The sequence below is a fragment of the Rhinolophus sinicus genome, chromosome 3 (assembly GCF_057876585.1).
Source record: "Rhinolophus sinicus isolate RSI-liver-muscle chromosome 3, RSI-T2T, whole genome shotgun sequence".
Taxonomy (NCBI): Eukaryota; Metazoa; Chordata; class Mammalia; order Chiroptera; family Rhinolophidae; genus Rhinolophus; species Rhinolophus sinicus.
In genome coordinates, this window is record NC_142503.1 from 47953339 (window position 1) to 47977242 (window position 23904).

At 38.0% G+C, this 23904-nt stretch overlaps 1 protein-coding gene across 1 annotated transcript in view; it reads right to left on the reverse strand.

Moving 5' to 3' along the window:
* Positions 1–5674: 5674 nt before the first annotated feature.
* ANKRD31 (ankyrin repeat domain 31) overlaps positions 5675–23904 on the reverse strand; it is a 126378-nt gene continuing 108148 nt past the window's right edge. Inside the window, exons 23-25 of the mRNA XM_074329204.2 lie at positions 23149–23289; positions 16928–17030; positions 5675–6127 (exon numbers count right to left, since the gene is read on the reverse strand). Of these exons, the coding sequence (XP_074185305.2) occupies positions 5982–6127; positions 16928–17030; positions 23149–23289 (390 nt within the window). The 3' untranslated portion in view covers positions 5675–5981. The remainder of the gene's footprint in view (positions 6128–16927; positions 17031–23148; positions 23290–23904) is intronic.

The following is a 23904-nucleotide window of genomic DNA, read 5'->3' on the forward strand; positions in this document are numbered from 1 at the left end:
GTTTCCTTAAATCTATTCATTTCCATCACCAACATATCTTTTGGGGCCATTTTTACACAAAGAAACACTTTGTTTTGTTCTGTTTAATCTTTTCATGACACGTAACGTGTAGGCAATAATGAACAGAGAACAAAAAAGCTGTGCTGAGATGCAGATGGTGGGGTTCACCCACCAGCTAGGTAACTCGCCTTACCACTTCCTTACCTCCAGCTTTGAAGGGACATGACGTAACTTCCGATCTCAGCCAAACTGTCATGTGTCAGGGAACCTTAAGGCGGCTTGTGAACATCTAGAAACAGAAATGTTAACTGCTTTTACCTTTACAAGCACCACTATTTACATTACAGCTTCAAATGTCTGCATCTACGGGTCCGACTTTAAAGTCCCTGGCAAAGCAGCCAAAATGAAAGAAGATAAACTTACAAATATGTCCAAGGAAATTGGAGGTTCACCACCAGCCTGAACTTGGGCCTTAAATTAAGACTGAGGCAAGTTGATTTGGCCTCACATTCTGTTCCTCTGATTTAAGTGGTAAGAGAATTAAGGACATGAGAACATTATGATCAAGTTTTAGCAGAAACTTACATTTTTTGGCTTTTATGTATTTAAGACAGATATGTTCCCAGTTTCCTTCTGTAAAATAGGCTTTAACAAAAATGAGGTAAGAAGAATTAGGAAGAAAGGGAGTCCAAAGAAACAAATGTGGAAGTTATGTGCTGCAAGCCCTCATAGACTTGAAAATCCAAAGGGATTTAAAATCCAGGTCCTAAGGGCACATGCATTCATTTAAAAACAGGATGGTGCCCGTGACAGGTGAGTTTTGGCAGTATCTCAGCTAAATAAAGCTTTACTCGTTCTTTATATCTGGAACTCCCTAGATTGAAAAAGAGAGCGCCCAAGAGCACATACCACTGTGTTCATGTTGAAACTCATCCCAGAAGACTTCTACATTCCATTTTCCACCAATGAGTGGCTCCGCATTCCCTCACTGCCTGTCATCCAACAAAGTGAGCAAACACTGACTTCCTCAGAATGTGTAGGTGGAAGATGTCAATAGTCACCACTACTCAGCATGATGTCAACACTGTTTTAGTCATTAACATATATTTTCAGGCAGATATTTTGGTTGAGAGAGAGGAAATACGTGGTGCCTAATAGCATGAGTCCTGAAGCCAGATCACCAGGTTGACACCTGGCCGTACCATTTGGTAGCTGTGTGACTTTTTGGGCCAAGTTACTTCATCCTGTACCTCCATTTCCTCATCTGTAAAATGGGGATAATATTTCCTACCTCATAGGGTGTGGTGAGGATTAAATGAGTTAATACATGGAAAGCACTTGTAACAATGACTGGTATAAAGTGCTCAGTAAACATGTGCTCTTACCCCAACCGCTTCCCCTCATACGCAGTTCATTTTACTGGCAGTCTGGAGTCTTTACAGCTGATTACTCTCCCGCACATGGGGACATACTTACTTCTTTCAGACAACCAAGGTAACCCTGCTTACCTGGCTAGTGACTGAATTAGGAACAGGCAGATGGTACAATTCTGGCCATAAAATGGTGAGACACCATTCTGGGCGTGGTGGTGTGCAGGGAAGGTTTCTTTCCAAAAAGATGTGCATTGGAAGAAAATACTTCATTTCTTCTTCTAGTGATGCTTCTTCTAGTTTCTGCATGTAACGGCAGAGCCATCCTTGCGCTGTGAGGGCAGCTGGAAGGAAGATGGAAACGTGACATTGTTGAGCTGAAGAATTGATCAGCCCTAAAGTTCTTACCTTACTGCTTACATTTTCCTTACTGCTTAAGTCGTTCTGGGTAGTTTTCTGTTATTGTATTCGAAAACACCCTGATTGCTATTTCTTGAGCATCAGTGTGTTCGAGATATTATAGGAAATACAAAGTGTAAAACCCTAAACCTGATCTTGACAAGTTTTCCAGCTACTTGGGAGAGATAAGCCATGAAAAGAAAACTAATGATACCAAGCAGTACAAATTAAGTGCTCAGTTTGCGTGGCCTGAGAAAGCAACACAGGAGGTCACATATGAAGAGAGGGCTCAAAGAATAAGGACAACATATTATAGATGGGCAGAGGTGAGAGGGGACATTCCAGGTAGTGTAAGCAAATGTAAGGAGAGTTAGGGATTGTATTAATTTGCTAAGGGTGCCATAACAAAATACCACTAACTGGGTGGCTTAAGCAACAGAAAGGTATTTCTTATAGTTCTGGAGGGTTGAAGTCCAAGATCAAGGAGTCAGCAGGGTTGAAATAATTCAGAGGCCTCTCTCCTTGGTTTGTAGGTGGCTACCTTTTTGCTTACATGATCTTTTATGGGCATAGGTGCATCCCTAGGGTCCCTTGGTGTGTCCAAATTTCTTCATACAAGGACAATAATCAAACTGTATTAGGGTCAACTTAACAGCCTTATTTTAATTTAATCACCTCTTTAAAGGCCCTATCTCCAAATACAATTACATTCTTGGGTACTTCCACACATGGATTTTGGACTTCAACACATGGATTTTGAGGAGACACAATTAAGCCCATAACAGGGACAAAAAAAAAAAAAAACAGTTTAAGACTGAATCAAAGGTTAGAGATGATTGGGAAATGCTGCTGGAAGGTTATGTCAGGACAAGAGAGTAGGGGGCCTTGCCTGCTGGGCCTAGGTTTTACTTTTGCTACAGCAGGGAAGTAAGGTCGGTCTTTAAGAAGCATAATTTGGCACCGTGTGCAGCAGATTTTTTTTTTTAGAAGAACTGGGATGAGAGAAATGGGATAGAATTGCTGTTACATACTCTAGATATGCACTGATAAAGGACTGAATTCAGGAGGGGAAGTCAAAGGGACTGAATGAAAGAGAACTGAGAAGAAAAGGACGATATACAACGTGGAACAATTAAATTCGTGAACTCATCCTAGAAAAAGTGCCACATACCTCATTGCTGAATATCACTACGGTCACCTTCGAAGTACTCCCCTTGGGAAGCTATGCACCAACGCTAGGGCCTAGTCCACCCTTCAAAGCAACTTTGGCTCTTTTTCTGGAATGGCCATCAGAGCTGACGTAATATTACCCTTGATGTCCTGAATGTCATCAAAATGTCTTCCTTTCAATATTTCCTTTATCTTCAGGTAAAGAAAGAAGTCATTGGGGGCCAGATCAGGTGAGTAGGGAAGGTGTTCCAATACAGTTATTTGTTTACTGGCTAAAAAGTCCCTCATAGACAGTGTCGTGTGAGCTGGTGCATTGTCGTGATGCAAGAGCATGAATTGTTGGCGAAAAGTTCAGGTCGTCTAACTTTTTCACGCAGCCTTTTCAGCACTTCCAAATAGTAAACTGGTTAACTGTCCAGTTGGTACAAATTCTTAATGAATAATCCCTGATATCAAAAAAAAAGGTTAGCAACGTCGTTGCAACAAGTTTGTGAACATAATAGTCAGACCTTTGTATGCTTGTACATCCCCAGCAATCAGGCCAGTAGAAACTTGTACCCTAATTAGTCAAGTCTTAAAAGGAAGTATTTTATAATTTTATAAGAGGATTGTCAGGCCTGGACATTGGGGTTCCAGCTTTCTAACATTTAGGACGACCTGTCTGAAAGGGAATAGGTTTCCTTGTTGAATATGGAGGATCCTGGGGTTGTACCAGAAGTTAGTTTTATAGAAATATCAGGTAGAAGATAGGCTTATTAGATACTCTTGGAGGTCCCTTATACGGCAAGGGTCAGAAGCTTGAGGGTTTCATTTAGAACCCAGAATAGGCAAAACATCTAAAGAGAGCACCTCAAATCGCCCTGTCTTCTCGCAGGGATGATCTGAGGTAAAACTGTTCTCTGGACCCTACCTGTGGTTGGAGTAGACCCTTTTGCCATTTAGTTTGGACAATACTCAGCGTGCCTCAGGGCTCTACGTATTATGTCAGTTTCTAGTTGGTATATAAAATTTTTAAACGGGCTTGGAAAATTAAGTTTAAGAATTTGATCACTAAAATAAAAACAAGATTGCAAGATTTCTTGTAGTATGAACTTAGAATATATGTTTTTTATAAATTATGATCGTTAAATAAAATAACCTGTTTTTAGCTATTCTTTTAAAAATAGCTTTTAAATTACAAAATAAATGTGTGTGTGTGTGTGTGTGTGTGTGTGTATGTAAGTTGAAAGTAAACTGCAAAAGTATCCTTCCACCAGGGATTAAAATGCACAAATTAGCAATTACAAAATAGTCGTAGAGAGGTAAAGTACAGCACAGGAAATGTGGTTTGATAATGTTGTAATAACTATGTGTGTGTTGGGGAGTACTAGACTTAAAGGGGTGATCATTTCGTATGTTATATAAATGTCTAGTCACTATGTTGTACACCTGAAACTAATATATGTCAACTGTAATTGAAAAAAAGTCCTAGGGACCTGCATTGCATAGTTTTATTTGTAGCATTCCAGACCTTTTACTCAACATACCCCACCCCACATATTTATACATACAAATACACATTTCTTAGCTTATAAAGTATATATAGCATACATAATATAAATATATGTATATGGCTATGTATATTATACATGCACTCAAATGCATATCATTTTTATTTAACACAACCAGTATTTGCATTGTCTAACGATTTCCATTTTTCACTTACTTATATATACAATTTTCATGTTAGTACCTATATTCCCAAATGGCCCAAGTTTTAAATATCTCCTTAAATACTAAAAGCCAAATAGACCACCTCATGTAGATTATTCAAGGATTAGAAAAACAGAGTAGTCTAAGAAAATGATAATGGAATAAACTTCTTGTCAGTTCTCAAATATTACAACATACAGGATTATTCTATCCTGAACATTTTCAACGGATTGTCAAAAGAAGAAAAATAAAATGACCTATTTTATATCTTTATACTTTCATTAATAGGCAAATCTTTCTAGGTACTTTCTTTTCAGATATTTAATGTTTTTATCTGAATAGAAAGAACATACACGGTACCAATTTCAAAATTTGGCAAAGGGTACATGTCATTAAAAGCCTTCCTTACCCTTCAGTTCTTCAGCCTCATAATTTTTTCTCTTCACAGGTAACTCTTAACCAGTTTCTTGTATATTCTAAAGATATTTAAGATTGTATATATTTAAAATACGAAATTATCAAAAAAGCAACACTATATCACCACTTGCTAGAGTAATTTTTATTGGAATTTTGGCTTCTCTATTCAAACGAGAGAGAAGGGATAGAATTAGGTCACAGAGGCATGAAGCTTATTTGGGAGCCTGGGATGATGGAAAATAAGTAAAGAATAAGATGGCTATCAAAGCATCAAGACAGACCCTTGGGAAAATTTATAAAGTTCTGGAATATATCTTTCTTAAAAAACAAACAAAAAAACAAAAAACAAAGTTCATGAAAATGTAGCAAAAGTCAAAGGTGAAGTACATCCTATTTAAAATAATCAGCCTCTAAGTCAACACTTGATTCATATTTTTTGTTCTAAGATTCATCACAGTTGCAATTCTATCTATGCTAAATTTTAAGGAACTTAAACATCTTTCAAAATTTCAAATTTTGATTTCACAATAAATTTCAAAGTAAACTGGGAAAAGTGTTGGGACTTTAAGTTCTTGTTTTAATTAGATTCATTTTCCAGACCAATCATCACTCTTATTAGTATCCTTACTTCCCTTAAGGGATAATAACTGTTATTTATACAAAGGTAGAAGTGTTGATCGAAAGATTAGTTTTAAGTTTATGTTAGTAAAAAGAAAGCCACAGAGTCAATATGGCTTATTTCAAAAATGCTTTTATTTCAATGGCAAAAAAGTATCTCGCTTCAATAGCTGAAGAGTTATATTTTTTCTTCCAACAGTAAACACACATCTTAAGTGCATGTTAAAACTGGCCCCCCACACTACAGAAGATGAAATGTGAATGTTAGTTAATAATATGAACTAATACTTAATAAACTATTAAGAAAACAAGGCTTTAGAATGTTAGCTCCTCACATTCCACATAGAACTTCCAATGCTGATCCATTATATGGCACGGGAGAAATTCTTGATTGCTGACTAATAGTATTTCATTTATTTGTAGATAATGTGGGATGCTCTGCATTGACTCTCTGGAAGTTCCTGTTTAAAGAAGTATAAATAAATTAAAAACTGCCTTTAAAAAAATAAGATTTAAAGGTACTTATTGCAAATCCTAGACCCCAGTCAAGTCTATGAGCACACATACCGTGTTTCCCCGAAAATAAGACCTAACCGGAAAATAAGCTCTAGCATGATTTTTCATGATGACATACACTGAACACAAGCCCTAATGAGTCTTTTGGAGCAAAAATTAATATAAGACCCGGTCTTATTTTCAGGGAAACACGGTAACAGGCTTTCTGATCAGGTCATTCCTCTCTCACTCCATTTTCTATACCAGAGATAAGCTGTAAATCAGCTTTGGCTGATCTTGGGAAAAAGAAGCCTGTTTTCAGTCTGGAAGTCAATGACCCTAAAACTGGTTTCTTACCTCCCTGACAGGCTGAGAGACTAGACTCCCTTGTCAGAGGGCTATCTGAGCTATACATTATTCAGCAAACTGCATCGCATTGCACAGCTGGCACCAATGTGGGTGTGATCTTTGCCAGGCAGCTTCGGTGAGACATACCATACAGTCCAAGAGCTTTATCCATAATTCTAAGCAATGCAAATGTTTACATAATTACACATCTGTGTGGGCACCTGGTGCTTTTGATGCCTAGTATCTATTTATCCTTTCAATGGCAACCCCACCTTAATTTGCCTCTGGAGAACCACCCTTTCCCCCACACTTGGCCCATGTGAAATTGTTCTCAGCCCCCTGATTTATTTATATCTAAGCCAATCAGTGAGCAGGCATTGATTCAGGGATGAAAACATGACCCATTTAGAGTGAGGTGAGATTCAAGAGATCTTTGTTGGGTCTTCTGGGAGAGTCACATCCATGTTCTTCCCCCCTGAACTTGAACCTGGAAACAGGTAGCTCTGGGATGATGAGAGGAGACTGTTGGGATGCAGCTGAGAAATGGAAAGCAAGAGAAACTGGGTGCTAGTCATGCTGTTTGAACCCTGGATTAAGACTGAAGACCTATTCCTGGTCTTTCATGTACATGAGTCAATAGAATTCCTTTTTTGGGGTAGAGGGTTAAGCCAATCTGATTTGGGGTTTAAACTGTCACAACCCAAAGAATTTTAACTTTTTTACACATGGTCCATATAAAAACATAATAATTCTCTTATTAGCAGCCTTGTTTTGTAGATTTTCTGAAACAAGGTTATCTCACAAAAGTTCGAGGTGAGGAGCATTCTTCTTTCAGAAAAACACACACAGAAATAAGGCTTTAAATGTTAAGTTCATTTCATTAAGGTTAGCTTAGTTTCATCACAGCAAGGATGGGATGCACAGAAAACCTACTGTCTTTCCAAGAGTAGACTTTGCCTCAAAAGTCAGACCTAAATACAGGCACCTGTAAGAGAGGGCCAGGAGCGCATGAGGGGCTTCATCTTACTGGTAACAAGAAACCATCACCATAGCGTTCACAGAGAGAAGGTCGCCAACAAAACCACATAATGGTAGGCAGTAGCTCCAGACAAAGCAACACGCCCATCTTCCCAACTGATGCTGGAAACAAAGTGGCCCAATCTTGGGATGCTTGAGATGATGTAACAAAATTGTTAGGAAAACAGCACTTTCAGGTAAGTATTTGTTTTCAATAAAACAATGCTAATGTTAACCATGTTTGTCCCTTTGCCTTACCATTTGCATCATCTATCTTTGGCAAGAGAAAATACCACATATCTTTCTGTAAAACTGTAAAGTGTTATTCAATATTACTTTACACTCTAAACTAGCTTTGCTCAGACATGAACCTGAGCTTTCTCTCTCCCTTACAGGCTGTAATGAATTAAGAGAAAGGGACCATTTTAGGCCCACCTCCTCTTTTTTGGCAGGGCTGACCTTGTTACGAAGGTCAGTAGTGTGAGATGATTTTGATTTACTATTATCATTTTCAACAGGTTAGCCATGATACCTCCCAGACTTAAGTGGTAGACATTCTGTTAGTAGCCCTGCATCTGGCTTCTCTTTCAAAGGAACACGGAGGGCATGGAAGCCCAAATCCCACCCCCATCTCCACTCAAGTTCACTGGCAGCATATTACATTTCTCAATTTCCTACAAACTGAGGACTTTAGGAAAACTGCAAGTGGCTCCTCAGTAGCCATTTCCTGGGTAAACCCATGGACATGAAGCTCTGGGAATATGCATGTCACATCACAAAACACAGCATTAAGACCATCTCCTAGTTCATTATAGAACAGCCTCCTTTCCATAATGATCAGACAGGAAGGAAAAAAAGGCCAATCCTCACAAAACACCTATTCTCATCACCTTGACCTCTCACCATCTTCTGCTGCCTTTTCCTTCTCCGCTACCACCTCTGCTGTACTAGGTATCTCTGAACTCCGTCCACCATGGGCTTTCCTATCCATTTCATTCCCGCCAGTGCTGCCACATACTGTGTGCTTTCCCAGGATCCTGCACCTTTAGCTGGCCTGACCACAATTTCCTTTGTTGTTATCCACAAGAAAATTCCCAATGTATCTGTGGGGTGGGGGGACAAACATAACAAAAAACACACACGTACTGAAGCTGAGCTAAACAGAATAATCCCCATGTAAGGAAATGTAAGAATACAGCCAATTGATTGCAAATTTATAATCCCAGTTTGAATTAAATTTTAAATAACTATACAATTGCTAGGTTATTTTATTACATAATAGTACAAGCTTCAAAATTATTGGAATAATTCCAGGCAAATAACATTCAACGAAGATAGAGCCAAAGAACTTCACTAACTTTTCTTCTTTTTCTGAAGGTGAGCAAACCTTTGTTCTCTCTCTCTCTCTCTCTCTCTCTCTCTGTACATATATATATATATATATATATATGTAGAGACATATCTATATCTATATATCTATATCTATATCTCTACCTGAAAGCATGAATGCTAGTATATATTAGGTTGATGCAAAAGTAATTGCAGTTTGAAAGGTTAAAAATAACTGTAAAAATCGCAATTACTTTTGCATCAACCTAATATTTTTAAAATTGTTTGCTTTTTCTTTTTTAAAAAAATGAAACATACATGTAGTGTACTTACTATACCTACTTTAAATAAATGAAAATATATTGTGGGTTCTATTATTAGTCTTTTGAGAAATAAACAATAAGCTGTAACTACTGTAGCCAAGGGAACAGTTCTAGAACTGAAGTTCTTTTCTGCAGGCCCTGATCTGGACTCACTCTGTAGCATATTCTGGGATGTGTCTGCTGGCTTGAGGGCTTCTGTAGCTGAGTTTTTAATGTTTTACCTGTGTATATGCATGGAATGTGGCCTTTCCCCCACCTTCTGCCTGTCCTGCTTCCCCCTCCTGCTCAGATAACCAATGATAACAATCCAGAGTATATCACATCTGTCTGTAATTTCTTTCTGTACTCTAATAATATCACAGTTGCCCAGCACTTTTTAATACTTTACTCCTTGCACAACTATGTAAGACAAGAAAAGGAAAAAATCCAATTAGTTAGAAAACAGATTTAGATTTTATTTTCTTGATTTAATAATTCACTTATAGTACTCAGTATACTCACTGTTACTTAATGTTACTTAACAGGTTTCACAAAATATAGACACTTAAACAAAAAAGAAAACTGAACAATCCAGTCTGTGCTCTCACTTCAACCCTTACGACTCTCACCAAGCTTTGGGCCAGCGAGGAGAGATGGGAACAGGTAAAGAGACTGAGAAGGACACACCAGGAAGATTTGCCTCCAAACTGCAAGTTCTCAAACACTGAAGTTTTTCTTCTACTCTAGCCCTGCCAGTCATGTTGGAGGTAGGGAGTTGAGAGAGGGAATGAAGCAGCAAGACTCAGACATCACATGTTTAATTGAGTATCTTTATAGGAGATGCTTTTACTTGGGGTCCATTAGTAATTGTCATTGTTCCATGAAAACATCTTAGAAAAACTAAGCTGTTGTGATCTGCAGAAATAGAAACTGACAGGTAAAACACTGTAATACTAGGAATATACACACATACATAGACTTAAGCAGTCTGACATATCTACTATTTAGTTTTTCCAGTCCTCTCTGTGGGGAGGATTAAGTGGAATAGCGCTTGCATATCTAGTTCTGCTTAAGGGGCCAGACATCTCCTGGTTCTAGAGCCTAAAAGAAACAGGAGGACTTAAGAGAATTAAAAGTGAGGCTCTACCACTGAAAGAATTTTTGTGAATGAGAAATTAGAACCCTAAGAAGTAGTTAACTTAAACCCTTCTTTGGTCAAGTAATTGCCATCTTCTTTGTAATGATAAACATGGACATCTTCTTGCAGCTTTGTGACAAATAATTTTTCCATTAGGAACCATAGTAAAGACCACCAATTTACCCCACTGATGGATAGAAACCCTTCTCCATTTGATTTTTACATTTACTCGAAGTAGATTCCCTAGGCAAAATCAGTGGCCTCTGAGATCTTAAAATAAAATTTATAAACAGTAACATATTTAGCAGCTCAGTACAACCAGGAAAATAGCCATTTACACGGACATTTGGCTCTTCTTGTCCCTCATCTCCAACAAGAATTGCACAGCTAAGGAGCCATTCTGCTCATGCACAGATAGGGAGAAATAAATCTTCCTCAAGTAATATCACCAATTATTAGCTAGTCTCTACCAGTATACTTAAATTGCTAGCTTCATCACCAGGCAAAAGAAATGGGCTCATGCAACCATTCATATTATTTAGTTGCCCAAATTAGCACTTCAAAAATGACAAGTTAATTAGGTTAAAATATTTTTGACTTTTATTCTTCTTTTTCCTCTATTTTAAAAAATTTTCCATTAGTAGATCAAAAGTAAAAATAATTAGATTTGTTATTTTAACTGATGGTTTACTTCTGAAATATCACTGACCTATAAACTCTTTTCATTTAACCCATTTTACCTCTTTGGCTCTGAGTTTCATCATCTATAAAACAGACTCAAGATTAGTTGATATGTAAGGTTCACTTTTAACTAAGATTATTGAATTCAGACTTCTAGAACCCATTCTTACAAACTAAGCATTCTGCATTTCATTAGAATTATGGGATGAAACTTTGCTGACTCTATTTATAAATGGAAAAAGAACATACTTATATGTACGTTCTCATTCTAGATTAGAAATATAATTCCAATCAAAGGCAAAATGATTAAGAATTATTTTAATAGATTGTAAAACTACAATCTGGGGGAAAAATTCTATCATGGCTATTTAAATACAAAGCTGAATGCCTTTTAAAAATAAGGGGATCCTAAAGGATAAGTATGGTGATGGAGTATTATATGATTTGATATTTAAAACTAAATGAATAATTTGATATAGATCCACATTGACAAGATCAAAAGCTGTCTGTGAAACTATACTAGAATCAAGAAATAAAGTTGAACATTATATTTTGAAGTTTAAAACTACTTAAGCCCTCATTCTTTGGGGAAAACTGAAATTTAATAGGTGGTTCCTTAAGCTGAATTCGGTTTGAGGTACTTAATTTTATAAGTAAAGTGTGGTCTTTTGTGCCTTTGTTGTACAGACATGAATCCTGAATTCTACTAAAAAGAAGCTCCCACATGGCCTAATGTATGTAAATAATCAGGCAGAAGGCCTGGCGCATGGCAGGTGCTCAACAGATAGTTTTCTTCTCTTTTTTCCCCATCAGTAGCTGTATCCTCCACTTTATGAATTAGGTCAAAGGAGTATTAATCATGATACCAGTATGAAAACAATTATGATGAAAATAATGAAAAAGAATCAAGAGTTGTAAATAGGAGCTGAAATAAACACCGTCTGCTCTGTTATCAGGCACCCATCTTCCTTGGGTGTTTAAGGTTTAAGAAGTTCTTAACCACATAAAACAGAAGCACCTGTGAATGTTTGTGCTATATTACTTATACTTTTACACAGAAATGAAGCACAAAAACATCACCGAAATGATGAAAACTCTTTAGTCATTTATTTACAACAGATTACCAGTAAGACCATTTTTATTAAAAACAAAAGAGAGCATGTTCTATTTTCCAATGAACAAAAGATGTTAGGCCCCATGAAAGAAAATTCTATAATTAGTGTGCATTAAATGATGGCTTGGGAAAAGAAAGATTTCAGGAAGATACTCTCTTTTTTTCTCTTAGATGAATTCATTTAGCCAAATGTATTTTGAGTGTCTTGGTACTTTGGTGACAGGGACATAAATACATAAAATTGGCTTTCCAGGTAAACAAATAGTAAAATGTAATAGTATATAAACAGAACATTGTTGTTTTTTTAAAGAACTTTGTGAAAAATATGTCGCTATGTCTGTACACGGTGATCACAAATTATGTAGAAGTTTGGTAATGTTCATTTTTCCCTCCTTCCTAATTATACTGAAATATCAGTGAAGAGTCCCTTAATAACACAGAAGAGGAACTATAGCCAAGCAGACAGCAGGAGAGAGGCTTGGGATGAAGTTGCGAAATTTCAAAGGAAAATGTACCATAAACTCACTCCATTTTAAAGCTTAAAAAAGACGTTAGAGATTGGTGCTTCAGAGATTTCATCAACAGAATTTCATTTTTAAAGTCTTGTGTTTATGTATTGAAAATCCTGGGTTAGAAACAACATATACCCTCAAATTTGTTAATATACTACATTTTAACACTCAAGTCCATCAATAGATTGACTTGAGTTACCAATTTAACTAGTTTTTGTGTGGAACTCAGAATAAAGCTCTTCCATCATCTCTGATTCATTGAAGAAAGTTTTAAATGACAAGATTAAAACCTTTTATCACATCTTCATGACTCAGGACTTTCTTGATACTGTATATCCAAAATGATATGTAGAAATAAAGTGAATATTAAGGTTGCTGCTATTTGTCCCACAAAATGTCAATATATATAATCTTATTAAAGAAGTTTAGGAAATGTTGGTTATCAAAGCTAGACATATTTCTTTATGATTTCTCATAAAGAGGGGGAGAAAGAGGGAAGGGTGAGATAGTTCTCTTAAAATTTCTGGTTGAGATAATGTGAAGGGCCATCACACATATTTCACATTTAGATGCAGAAAATTCAGATAAATAAGATAATATTAACTAATCAAAATCCCATTTACCGTTTGTTGAATTCTTCACCACAAATTCCATTATAGCCTGTGAGATCTAGTCATGTTCACCTACCGTGTTTCCCCGAAAATAAGACCTAGCCGGATAATCAGCTCTAATGCATGTTTTGGAGCAAAAATTAATGTAAGACCTGGTCTTATTTTACTATAAGACCGGGTATAATATAACATAGCATAACATAACATCACATCACATCACATCACATCACATCACATCACATCACATCACATAACATAATATAATAAATATAATACTGGATCTTATATTAATTTTTGCTCCAAAAGACCCATTAGAGCCAATTGTCTAGCTAGGTCTTATTTTTGGGGAAACAGGGTATTAAGACAGCCAATCATTGGGCAGCCGCATAGCTCAGTTGGTTAGAGCATGAGCTCTGAACAATAGGGTTGCCGGTTTGATTCCCACATGGGTCAGTGAGCTGCACCCTCCACAACTAGACTGAAGGACGACTTGGAGCTGATGGGCCCTGCAGAAACACACTGTTTCCCAATATTCCCCAATAAAAATTAAAAAAAAAAGATAGTCAATCGCAAGTAAATCCAGTTTTAAAATAGCAGTCCTTTGGATCATAGTCATTCATTCATTCACTCACTCATTCATTCATTCATTCATTCAATAAACATTGTTCAGTGAAGCTACTGTGTGCCAGGCATTGAGAAATAGAAGACCCCATCAAAGTCCCTCTAAACTCAAAGATCTTCTCAGTCTATCAGGGGATTAAAACTAGGTAACCAGCAATTATTTATACTGTAGAGTGATATGTATAAGATTTGACCATCTATTTGAACAATATAGTATGTTAGAATCTATACACTTATAAAAGTAAATGAAATTGAAGTTTCTCTCCTTTTTTAAACCTTGTCCAAATTTCATTTTTCCAACACCTATTTGCTTGATTGCTGTACTGGGTAATCTAAACAAGGCACGTCTGAAAATGAAAGAGAGTGCTACTAATAATTTTGCTGGATTAGGGACTGCCCTGGTCAAACCAGAATGCATGGGGAATTGTAGTTATGGGGAATGTAAATAGCTCTTTTTAGTTCCCCTTATGCCAAAAAAACCCCACTAGTCTGAAGTGTGTGATCAACAAGAGTTCAAGAGAACAGATTCTGTTCATGATCTGATGTAGGCTGATAAAATCCACAGGGCTTATTTTTCCTTCAGAGCCATGGCTCCCATGACCACATTCTGATATGCAAAAGAGGGAGAAAGATTCTGTCCTGAACGCTTTGCTTGTAATAGGGTTAGTGTACACTTTTTTTTTTTTCTAACTTGCCAGGTCTTCGGGTTTCTGTCAGGTACCACTAAACCAGATACAAAAGAACCCTAGATCAAGAAGGCTCAAACAGAACTCCAACAGCAGCCCAGAGAACGCCAGCGGGGAACTGGGATTCCTACTCCCAGATTAAGGCGGCAAGAAGCTAGTTGGCATACTGACACCTCCATATTTCTCAAAATTACCTTGATAGTTTTTTAAATATCTGAAGGAAAAGAAAATTAGGATTTCTAGAAAAAAATTAGTCACAGGAAACTGTTTATCTCTGCAGACAACAGAAGTAGCTATTCAGAACCCATTTTTTATTTTGTGCTCACTTAGCAGGGGAATTGTGAGCCCTCTGAGGAAGGCTGGGGTTGGTAATGCTTGCCTAGAACTAGAAAAATCTGAGGAGCAGGTAGCCCTTGTGATATAAGGAAGAACTTATCTTTCTGCTTTGACTCTTGAGGTTAGCATCTAGGAGGAGAAACAGTTTGCTTGACTTTTCTTCAAGTAAGAGTGTGTGTGTGTGAGAGAGAGAGAGAGAGAGAGAGAGAGAGAGAGAGAGAGAGAGAGAGAGAGAGAATGTGTGGGCACTAGAGGGGGTGTGCTTTGGAATCAAAGTGAAGGGCTGAAGATATCAAGAGTTTTCGAATTACTATCTGCATAAGAAATCAAGTACTAGTAGACATTCAAAGTCTATAGCCAGGCTGTCTGCGTAAGAATCACTTTGAAAAAGTCAGGTTCCTGGACCCTACTCCAAGATTCAATTAGGTAGACCATGAATTACTACAAAAACTCCTTTCAGTTTCTTAAGCCCTGTAACTTCTCTATAATAGTTTTACCAGATCTGTTTCCTCAAAAGATAAAAAGCACATTTGAGGCTGTTAAAATGCCTCCTATTCTGAAGTCAGTTTTGGAGACAAAGAAGGGCCCCAAGAGGTTAGGGTGGATTAGCTATCAAGTTAGGAGAGAAAAGGACTTTGAATTATTGGGGTTTGTTGTCAGGAAGGGAAAAACCCTGGAGTGCCTGGTTAGGGCTGGTGATAATAATCCCTGCTTGGTTCTTGACTCTGGTGATCACAGTTATTATTATTATTATTACTATTGTTATTGTTGTTGTTGTTGTTGCTGTGGTTGTTTTGTATCTCCTCTCTATGTCATCCCCAACTAGTCCGAGACAGACACTGGAGAAAAAAGAGAGGGGGCGCTACAGCAGAGAAGCATAATATAACATTAATTATGTCTGTTTTTCAAAAATGTGTGCTGCCCCTTCCAACATCATTTCAAAATCTGCTGCTAACTGGTGAAGACTACATTCTCTTCAGTTTTCCCAGGCTAAGGTTTATTTCATCAGATAAAGCACATTTGTTTACACCAATAAGCACATTAATTTTAATATGCTTTTAGAAAATATGGAAAACCAAATCATGCCTGGAGGAATGAAAAAAATACCATTTTTTCCCTTTTATATGACGCTTAAAAAAAAAAATCTATCCAAAGTAAATACAGCATATATCCAGAGAAAGAAATTGTGAGGGAAGGTGTCATTTCTTAAATTCTCCTAGAATTAAATGTGGTTAAAAATGGAGTGCTGTAAACAAACAAACAAACAAACAAACAAACAAATAGTAAGTGTTGGGGGGTATGGAGAAACTGGAACCCTTAAACATTGCTGGTGGGAACATGAAATAGTTCAGTTACTGTGGAAAACAGTTTGTTCCTCAAAAAGTTAAACATATAACTACTACACGATACAGCAATTCCACTGCTAGGTATATACCCAAAATAATTGAAAACAGGTACCCAAACAAATATATGTATACATGTGTTCATAGCAGCATTATTTCTAATAGCCAAAAAGTAGAAACAACCCAAATGTTCATCAAAGAACGAATAAACAAATTGTGGTATACACACACACACACACACACACACACAAGGAGTATTATTCAGCCATAAAAAGGAATGAAATACTGACAGATATTACAATGTGGATGATCCTTGAAAGCATTATGCTGAGAGAAAGATGCCAGACACAAAAGGTTATATACTGCATGATTCCATTTATATAATATATTCAGAATAGGCAAATCCATACAGACAGAAGGCAGAGCGGTAGTTCCCAGAGACTGTGGGTACGGTAGAGAATGGGGAGTAACTGCTGAGTGGGTATGGGGTTTCTTTTCAGGGTGATGGAAGTACTTTGGAATTACATAGAGATGGTGGTGGTACAAAATTGTGAATGTACTGAATGCCACTGATGTGTTCACTTTAAAATGGTTATTTGAATGCTATGTACATTTCACCCGAATGAAAAAGACCAAAAAAAAAAAAAAAAAAGGTGGGGGAGCACTTTCCCAGTAGGTTTAGGTGTATTTTTCCCGTAACTAAGAAATGGGTGTCAGTTTACACATACCTGGAAGACAAGGCGGAGGTTGCTGCGGGGCCACGTTGGGTTCTGGAGGTGTGGGCGCTTCTTCAGAAACATACTTTAAAAGCTCCTTCCCCAGATATGTTACCTGCACATAAGTAAGCACAGAATTTAAAAATCATACATTTTATAAAGAGCAAAATGTAACTTTGGTAAAGTATTGATTGTTATATATTATATATTGGCAAACTATAGCCCACAGCCTAAGCTGGCTGCCACCTTTTTTTGTAAATAAAGTTTTATTGGGACACAGTGATACCCATTCATTTACTCAACATCTATGGCTGCTTTTGTGCTACAACAGGATTGAGTAGTTGCAACAGAGACCATATACCCATTAAGACTGAAGTATTTATTACCTGGCTCTTTACAGAAAAAATTTGTTGACTCCTGTTATATATCATTAATTCTCTCATCCATTCACTTATTCAGCAACCATTAATCCAGCACTTGCTACTTTATAATTTCTTAAAATGTTGCATTAATAAAATAAAGCCATAAGGGTAATGGTACTTTTCAAAAACTCAAGATACTTAACTGATTCGATTAGTAACATTTTGGGTCTACACATCCATGTTTTTGGGTTTGGTTTGTTTGTGAACTTAACTATTGTTTATCAGCCCAAAAACTTAGAGCCCAGAAATAATCTACACATGAATGGGCTGGGCTGAGGCAGACTGGCAAACACCCACCAGAAATGTTCTGGGCCTGAATGCCTTTGGGTTCTCCATGCTTAGTTGTCGGGCAGTCTGATAACATGTCCCCAGAAGCCAGGTGCACTGTAGTAAGCCATCAAGTCTCAAGTCGAACATCCCTTCCTCCAGGATGCCTTCCTACAATCTTTAAGCTCAAGTAATGACCCCCTCCGCTGGGCTCCCATAACTTCCGTGCTTCTATTTCTGTCAAGGCACTTATCACATGTAAATGAAATCATGTGTTAATGTATCTATTTCCATTAAACTGTAAGCTTCTTGAAGACAGGGTCTGTGCCATGTTCATTTTTATACACTGGTACTTCACACAGTGCCTGATAAAACTGAAAACAAAACAAAACAAAAAACCTCTGAAGTCCCAGCTCCTAAGTAAGATTCTTAAATTCTCTGAGTCTTAGTTTGTGCATTTGGCAAAAAAGTACCTCCAGCTTGTTAAGTTGTTGTGAGATTAAAATAGGTAACGTATGAAAGCATTTGGCATACTGCCTGAGTAGTCAATAAATGCTTGTTATTGAAAAGAGTGAGGAAGGCCTAGGGGATTTGGAAGGGTTAGGTACCCTTTGGGCTCAATCTCATGGCCCAACAAAGCCTGGAATGGAAATGAAACAGACCTCTTCACTTGCCATGAAAAGAGAGGCAAGGCCCCAAATGCCATCCGTCAGTTCTCCAAACAAATAACAATTAGAAACAATGGATTTTGTTCATGTTATGCTCTGAAAATATACACTACACCTTGTGTGCTCATCAATGTGTGGGCTCAGTATGTTTTCACTTGTATCTCAGACTTAAAGTACATTTTTATCAGTCAGTATATACAGGGTAATATAAAGTGGTAAAATTGTACCTTAGTATCCTTAGAGATCTTAAACATACCACTGGGGTAATCCAGACACACAAAGAACACAGCTTTAAGAAAATCCAGAGTTAAAAATCAATTTTCCACAAGGTAGGAGTGATTTATTGAGCAAGGATAGTAATGAATAGATCTCTAAATGAATCAGCACTACGCAGGTCACTTCTGGAACTGTCCATTTCATAATAGTGCCTGTGCTCCAGCTGGCTAAAGTGTAAGGGCAAACAGTCCTCGTATGTGCCTGGACGAAATCTCATTAGATGCAGATCTAGCTCATACGCCTGCTCCGACAGAGGCATGTGGGAAGAGCTCCACACAAGTTCTTAGGGCTTGGACTCCATGGCCTCCAGCAACCTCAGCAATTTCCCCATCCAAAACCCATTCTGATGAAGGGCAGTTGATGGGATGACACCTTCTCCAGATGAGGACAAGTAAGAGAGTCATAGCTTAGGGTAAGGAGTGTTCTGTGAGGATATCTGTAGGTGGTTGTGTTCTTGCTTTTCTAAAAGGTAGAACCGCAGAAGTGCTTCATCCTAAGCTCTTACAGCAGAAACCCATTATTCCTCAGAAATCAGTCTATAATGATTCCCTAATATCATACTTAGGGAAGAAGTGGGGTGTGGGGATGTGTGTGTGTGCGTGTTTGGGTGGATGGATGACTCAGCCGGCCACTATTCTGGAAATGTAGTGAATGAGCCAAGAGAAATTATCAATTAACTTTGTCTTGGTTAGGTCTCTGAAGAAATAAAGTGCAGTATATCAAATGTCATTAAATTCAGTAACAAATGTTTCTTCATACCTTAGGTACTAATATGCATCGAGAAAAAATATCAAGAAAAAATACAAAACATAACCTGTCTTTGGATATTAAAGAGGTGTCCAAGAATTTGTTTCCCTGCTGGGACTCCATTTTATTTGAAAGTGCCAGTCCATTTTTCGTATGGCTTCAGAAAAACCATTTGTTGGTACTGACTAATGGGAATCTGTTCATAGATGCTCAGATGACTGTTTTAATTCCATTTCAAGTTTTAAGAAGCAAGTCAATAAATTTTCACTATCCCAAGAGGAAAAAAGAGGAAAGGATAATTTGTTGTTTTGTTTTTATTCGGCAGAGGGAAACGGCAAAAAAAATAAGAAAACTGTAGATTTTCTTTTAAATTCACTATAACATAAAAACACATTTTAGCTAAGAAAATTAAAATGTTTCTCAAGGAATTCAGAAGACAAGACAGGAAGTAGTAACGAAGTGTACTAACTGCCTTGGAAGAGCTGATCCTCTGGACATGATGAAGGGTTTCTGAGTGCTATTCACCACGTCCTCCCAAAAACCATCCTAGAACCTCCCCTTCTCCACCTGCTTCCCTCAGACACTCTATGCAGTTATAGGCCAGAGAAGGGCGGTAGGCCTTTCACATTGTCTTTAGAATTCATACCTCCTGAATATTTGTATTTTAGAAGCACCCACATCTCTAACCATCTCCTCTTGAGTAGAAGCTGAGCTCACAGGAGATTAAGTTAAGACACATTGAGAGTGTAATGAATTGACTGAATGAAGCTATCTGTCCAGATCAGCAATTTCTATCAGTTTCTATATTCCTACCTCAACTTTTCCGTATCTTGGTATTCCTAATCAAAATGGTGGGAGAAATTTTTTTAGAAAGTGTGTAGGATGAGGGGGGGACCATAGAGAAAAGTCAATACTACATCCAAAGGAATGAATTTATAAGGGCAGGAATTCAGACAGGGAGGCATCTGGATAGGAAGTATGTTTGCACGAGATCTGTCAGTGCTCCTTGAATCACTGACCAAAATGGCAGTCTACTTTTCATCTGCATAAACACAGTCCTGGGCAGTCACAAAAATGAACTGTCATTGCCATTCTTATGATTTTCATACTGCAATTGTGTCACAGAAACGCATTTTCTTGAGGAAGTGGGCAATTTTTGCTGCACAAGAATAAAGCTTGACATAAATTCGTAAGGGTAGCTGGCTGATTCTGTGTGCTCTTTTGAGTTCAGGGCAAACTATGTCCAATGAAAGGACATGGGCCTCCCTTGTGTTATTGTTGTAAATGTAGAAAATAAGTGTATAAGGAATCAGAAGATCAGGTTCTAGGCCTCATCCTGCCACTTACTGGCCTTGAGGCTAATCAGGGCACTTAACCTCCTGCAACTCTGTTTTCACTTCCATAAAGAGAGATTATAGTTGACCTTCCAACCTCATGGAGTTTTTATCCTTCATAAACCACATAGTGCTATGCAAGTCGTAGAATTTCCAAGTTGGTAGGCTTTTGGAGGACCATTTAGCACTATTTTATACATAAGAAAACAGGTTCAGAAAGGTTAAATGACTTGATCTAGATCAGTGAGTGATTCTCACTCCAGGCTGCACATTAGAATCGCCTGGAAAGCTTTTTAAAAGTATTACCACCTAGTCTCCAAGCCAGACTATTAGATCAGAACCTATGAAGCAGGGGTCCACTAGGCATTGGTGGTTTTTAAAGGCTCTGCAAAGTGATTCAACTATGTAGCAAGGATTGAAAACCATTGCCCTCGTCATATAATTTATCAAGGGTGGAATCAGGAACAAGCTTGGTGTCCTGTCTCCTATCCAGAGATCACTCTGCCACATCAGGATAAGGCCTAACGGCTAGGAGGCTGTGGCAGTGAGAACAGTGTCGCCCAGTGGGAGGAAGCATCAGAATTCCCTTGGCAAGGCCCAGCTGCTTGGGTAGGAAGTATGAGTCATCTCTGTATCTAGTGGTTCCGTCATCCTGTCTGATGCAGGACGAGATCTAGTTTTCTGGCATTTCTTGCCTGACAACCAACCACTCCTAGCCACACAGCCTCACTGACATTCTTAGAACTAGTCAGTAGAAACTTTCACATTTACCAATGTACAAAAGCTCCTTTCATGATGAAGTGACTGAATTCAGGAGTTACCCAAAGAAAGACAAGAGGAGGTAGAGGTAGTTTCTGTAGTAAATTTTAAAAGAAACTTTTAAACATTGTAAAGAAACTCACTGGCATTGTATTTCTCAGCCTGGAGCATTTACTAGAAGTACATGCATGGCCTATAGTAATTTTAAAGTTTCTGTTTTTAGGGTAATTAGAAAAAAAAAATCTAGTCCTGCTCCGGTAATCTGTATGAATATCTTATATCCAAGAACTGCCCTCATTTTGCATTTGGCTTCACTATCACATAGGTGCTAAACAATGTAACTCTAATTGACATGGCTGATGAGAAGAGACCAGAAACAATGTGGTATGTAAATATGGCATAGGTACTGAGTAAGGGCCAAATGACGTCAGGCCAGCTATTCAAAAGCAGGAAATGCAACAGCTGCAGTAGGGAAAAAGAGTGAGAGACCTGTGTCATCACTAGGCACACTACAGCAGAGGAGGGTCAAGGTCAAAAGAAGCTAAGCTATAGCAACCAGTACCCTATTCATGCTGTGGACATAGATTCCATTTCAGCAAAACGATATAATCTATCACAAATTTAAGAAACTTTGTAATAAAAAAGGAATTTCCATGGGTTAAATGTTAATTACTAACATGCAAATATGATTTATGAATCCATGGAAAGGACTGGGCAGGGTGAACTGAAAGCAGATGGGTGGGTGATTCCAGGGGATAGGAAAAAACAAACAAAACTTTAGAGAAAGAAAAAAGACAGAGAGACTATTAAGCAGAGAAAATCCAAAATGTGTTGATGTAAGTAAAGGAACTGAAACACACTTCTGGCAGCACTGACCACAAAGGTCTAGGAGACCATATGCAGAGTTTAGGAACACAGACCAAGAGCAGGAGTTAGGAGGAGGGTGGGCAGAGCCGACTGGGACGAAAAAGGAGAGAGGAAACTGTGCCTTCAGGAGGAGGTGCATTCAGGCTCACTGTAATGGCTGGTGGAGGCTGCAGGCATCTGCGATTCCATGAAAGAGTAATGGTGGATGTCCACTTATTCACCTTTCTGAATGAATCATTGCAAGACTGTCCCTGAAATGGTGCTACACACACCTGGAGGTGGCTGATCACTGGACCTCAAGGGTACCAGTCATTAATAGTCTTCCATCTGGTGGTTAAATTGCACTTGTAAGTCAGAACAGAACTGAGAAGGAGGATACTAAGTCTGGGAAGTCTGAATGAAAAGAAATATTTCTTTTAGGGGGGCTAGCAATTCACAGACAAGGCTATGTTCAAACATAAAGGTGCACCAATAACTTCTCTGAGTCTTAGGCCCCTTGCTCATTCCCTCTATGTTTAGGGGAAGATTTTGTTAGAATACTGATAACATGTTAACTAAATTATGAATACACCAGTCGTCCCAAATTTTCTATGTGGAGTCACAAAGACCGGAAATCGCTTAGGGTCAGAAAAACTGAGGGCGTTCCCATTTCTGAGACTATGTAAGGAGCAGTGAAAGAGGGGCTCCGCAGCTGTGCAAGCTTGTCCCAGGGGATTCTGGTTATGAGGAGCTGGGGAAGAAAGCATGTAGCATATTCAGAAGCAACATCTGGGGACAAAAACTGGCTTAGAGAACTTTCAGATTTCTTTTTTTTTTTTTAAGTAGTTTTATCATTAAAAAAGGTATCTTTCCATTTGAATATGAAGTTCAAGATAAATTTAAGAATGACCCACCTTACTCCAAGCATAATTCCAGGTCACATAACTGTTGCCTCCTAGAAGATCCTTGAGCCAAGTGACTGGATTTTGATAAATCTGACCATTTTCTACCTTAATTTTTCCATTCAGTAAGACACTGGCTTTGTGGGTAGTCTCCTGAAGTGAAAAATAAAATAAAAATTAGTATTAAAAAAACAGATGAAATATGTTAATTTCTGCTTCTGGCCATGATGAAGTAACAGGGACCAGCTTTACCTTAACATTTGACACAACCAAAAAACAGAGAAAATATATGAAACAATGGTTTGTAAGATACCAAACATCAGGCAACAAAGTAGTGATCCCTGGGAAGTAAGAAATTAATGAGGTAAGCCCTACAACTGTCCTACGTCACTGCCTTCAGAGAGTTTCCAGGTCATGGTGCAGGAGAGGGAATCCAGGGAAAGCCGATGGACTCCCTGAGTTGAGCAGAGTAGAGTTTAGGGAGGCAAGAGAGCTAGAGTTTGCAGGACATAGCACTGAAGAAGAGAGAAATACAATGACAGAGAACTCTGAAGATCTTCAGAGGGTCCTCTTTAAATATTCAGTTGAGTTGTGATTGGCCATGTATGTGAGGAAATTACCCACAGATGGGAAAAGAACCACTTGCCAGGATTAGACGTTAATAGCACCTGGTATTCTCAAAGGTCAGAAATAGTACCTGTTCCCAACAGCAAAACTAGAAAAACCTCAAAACTTATGGGGCACCGGTATAATACACAGAAGAATCTC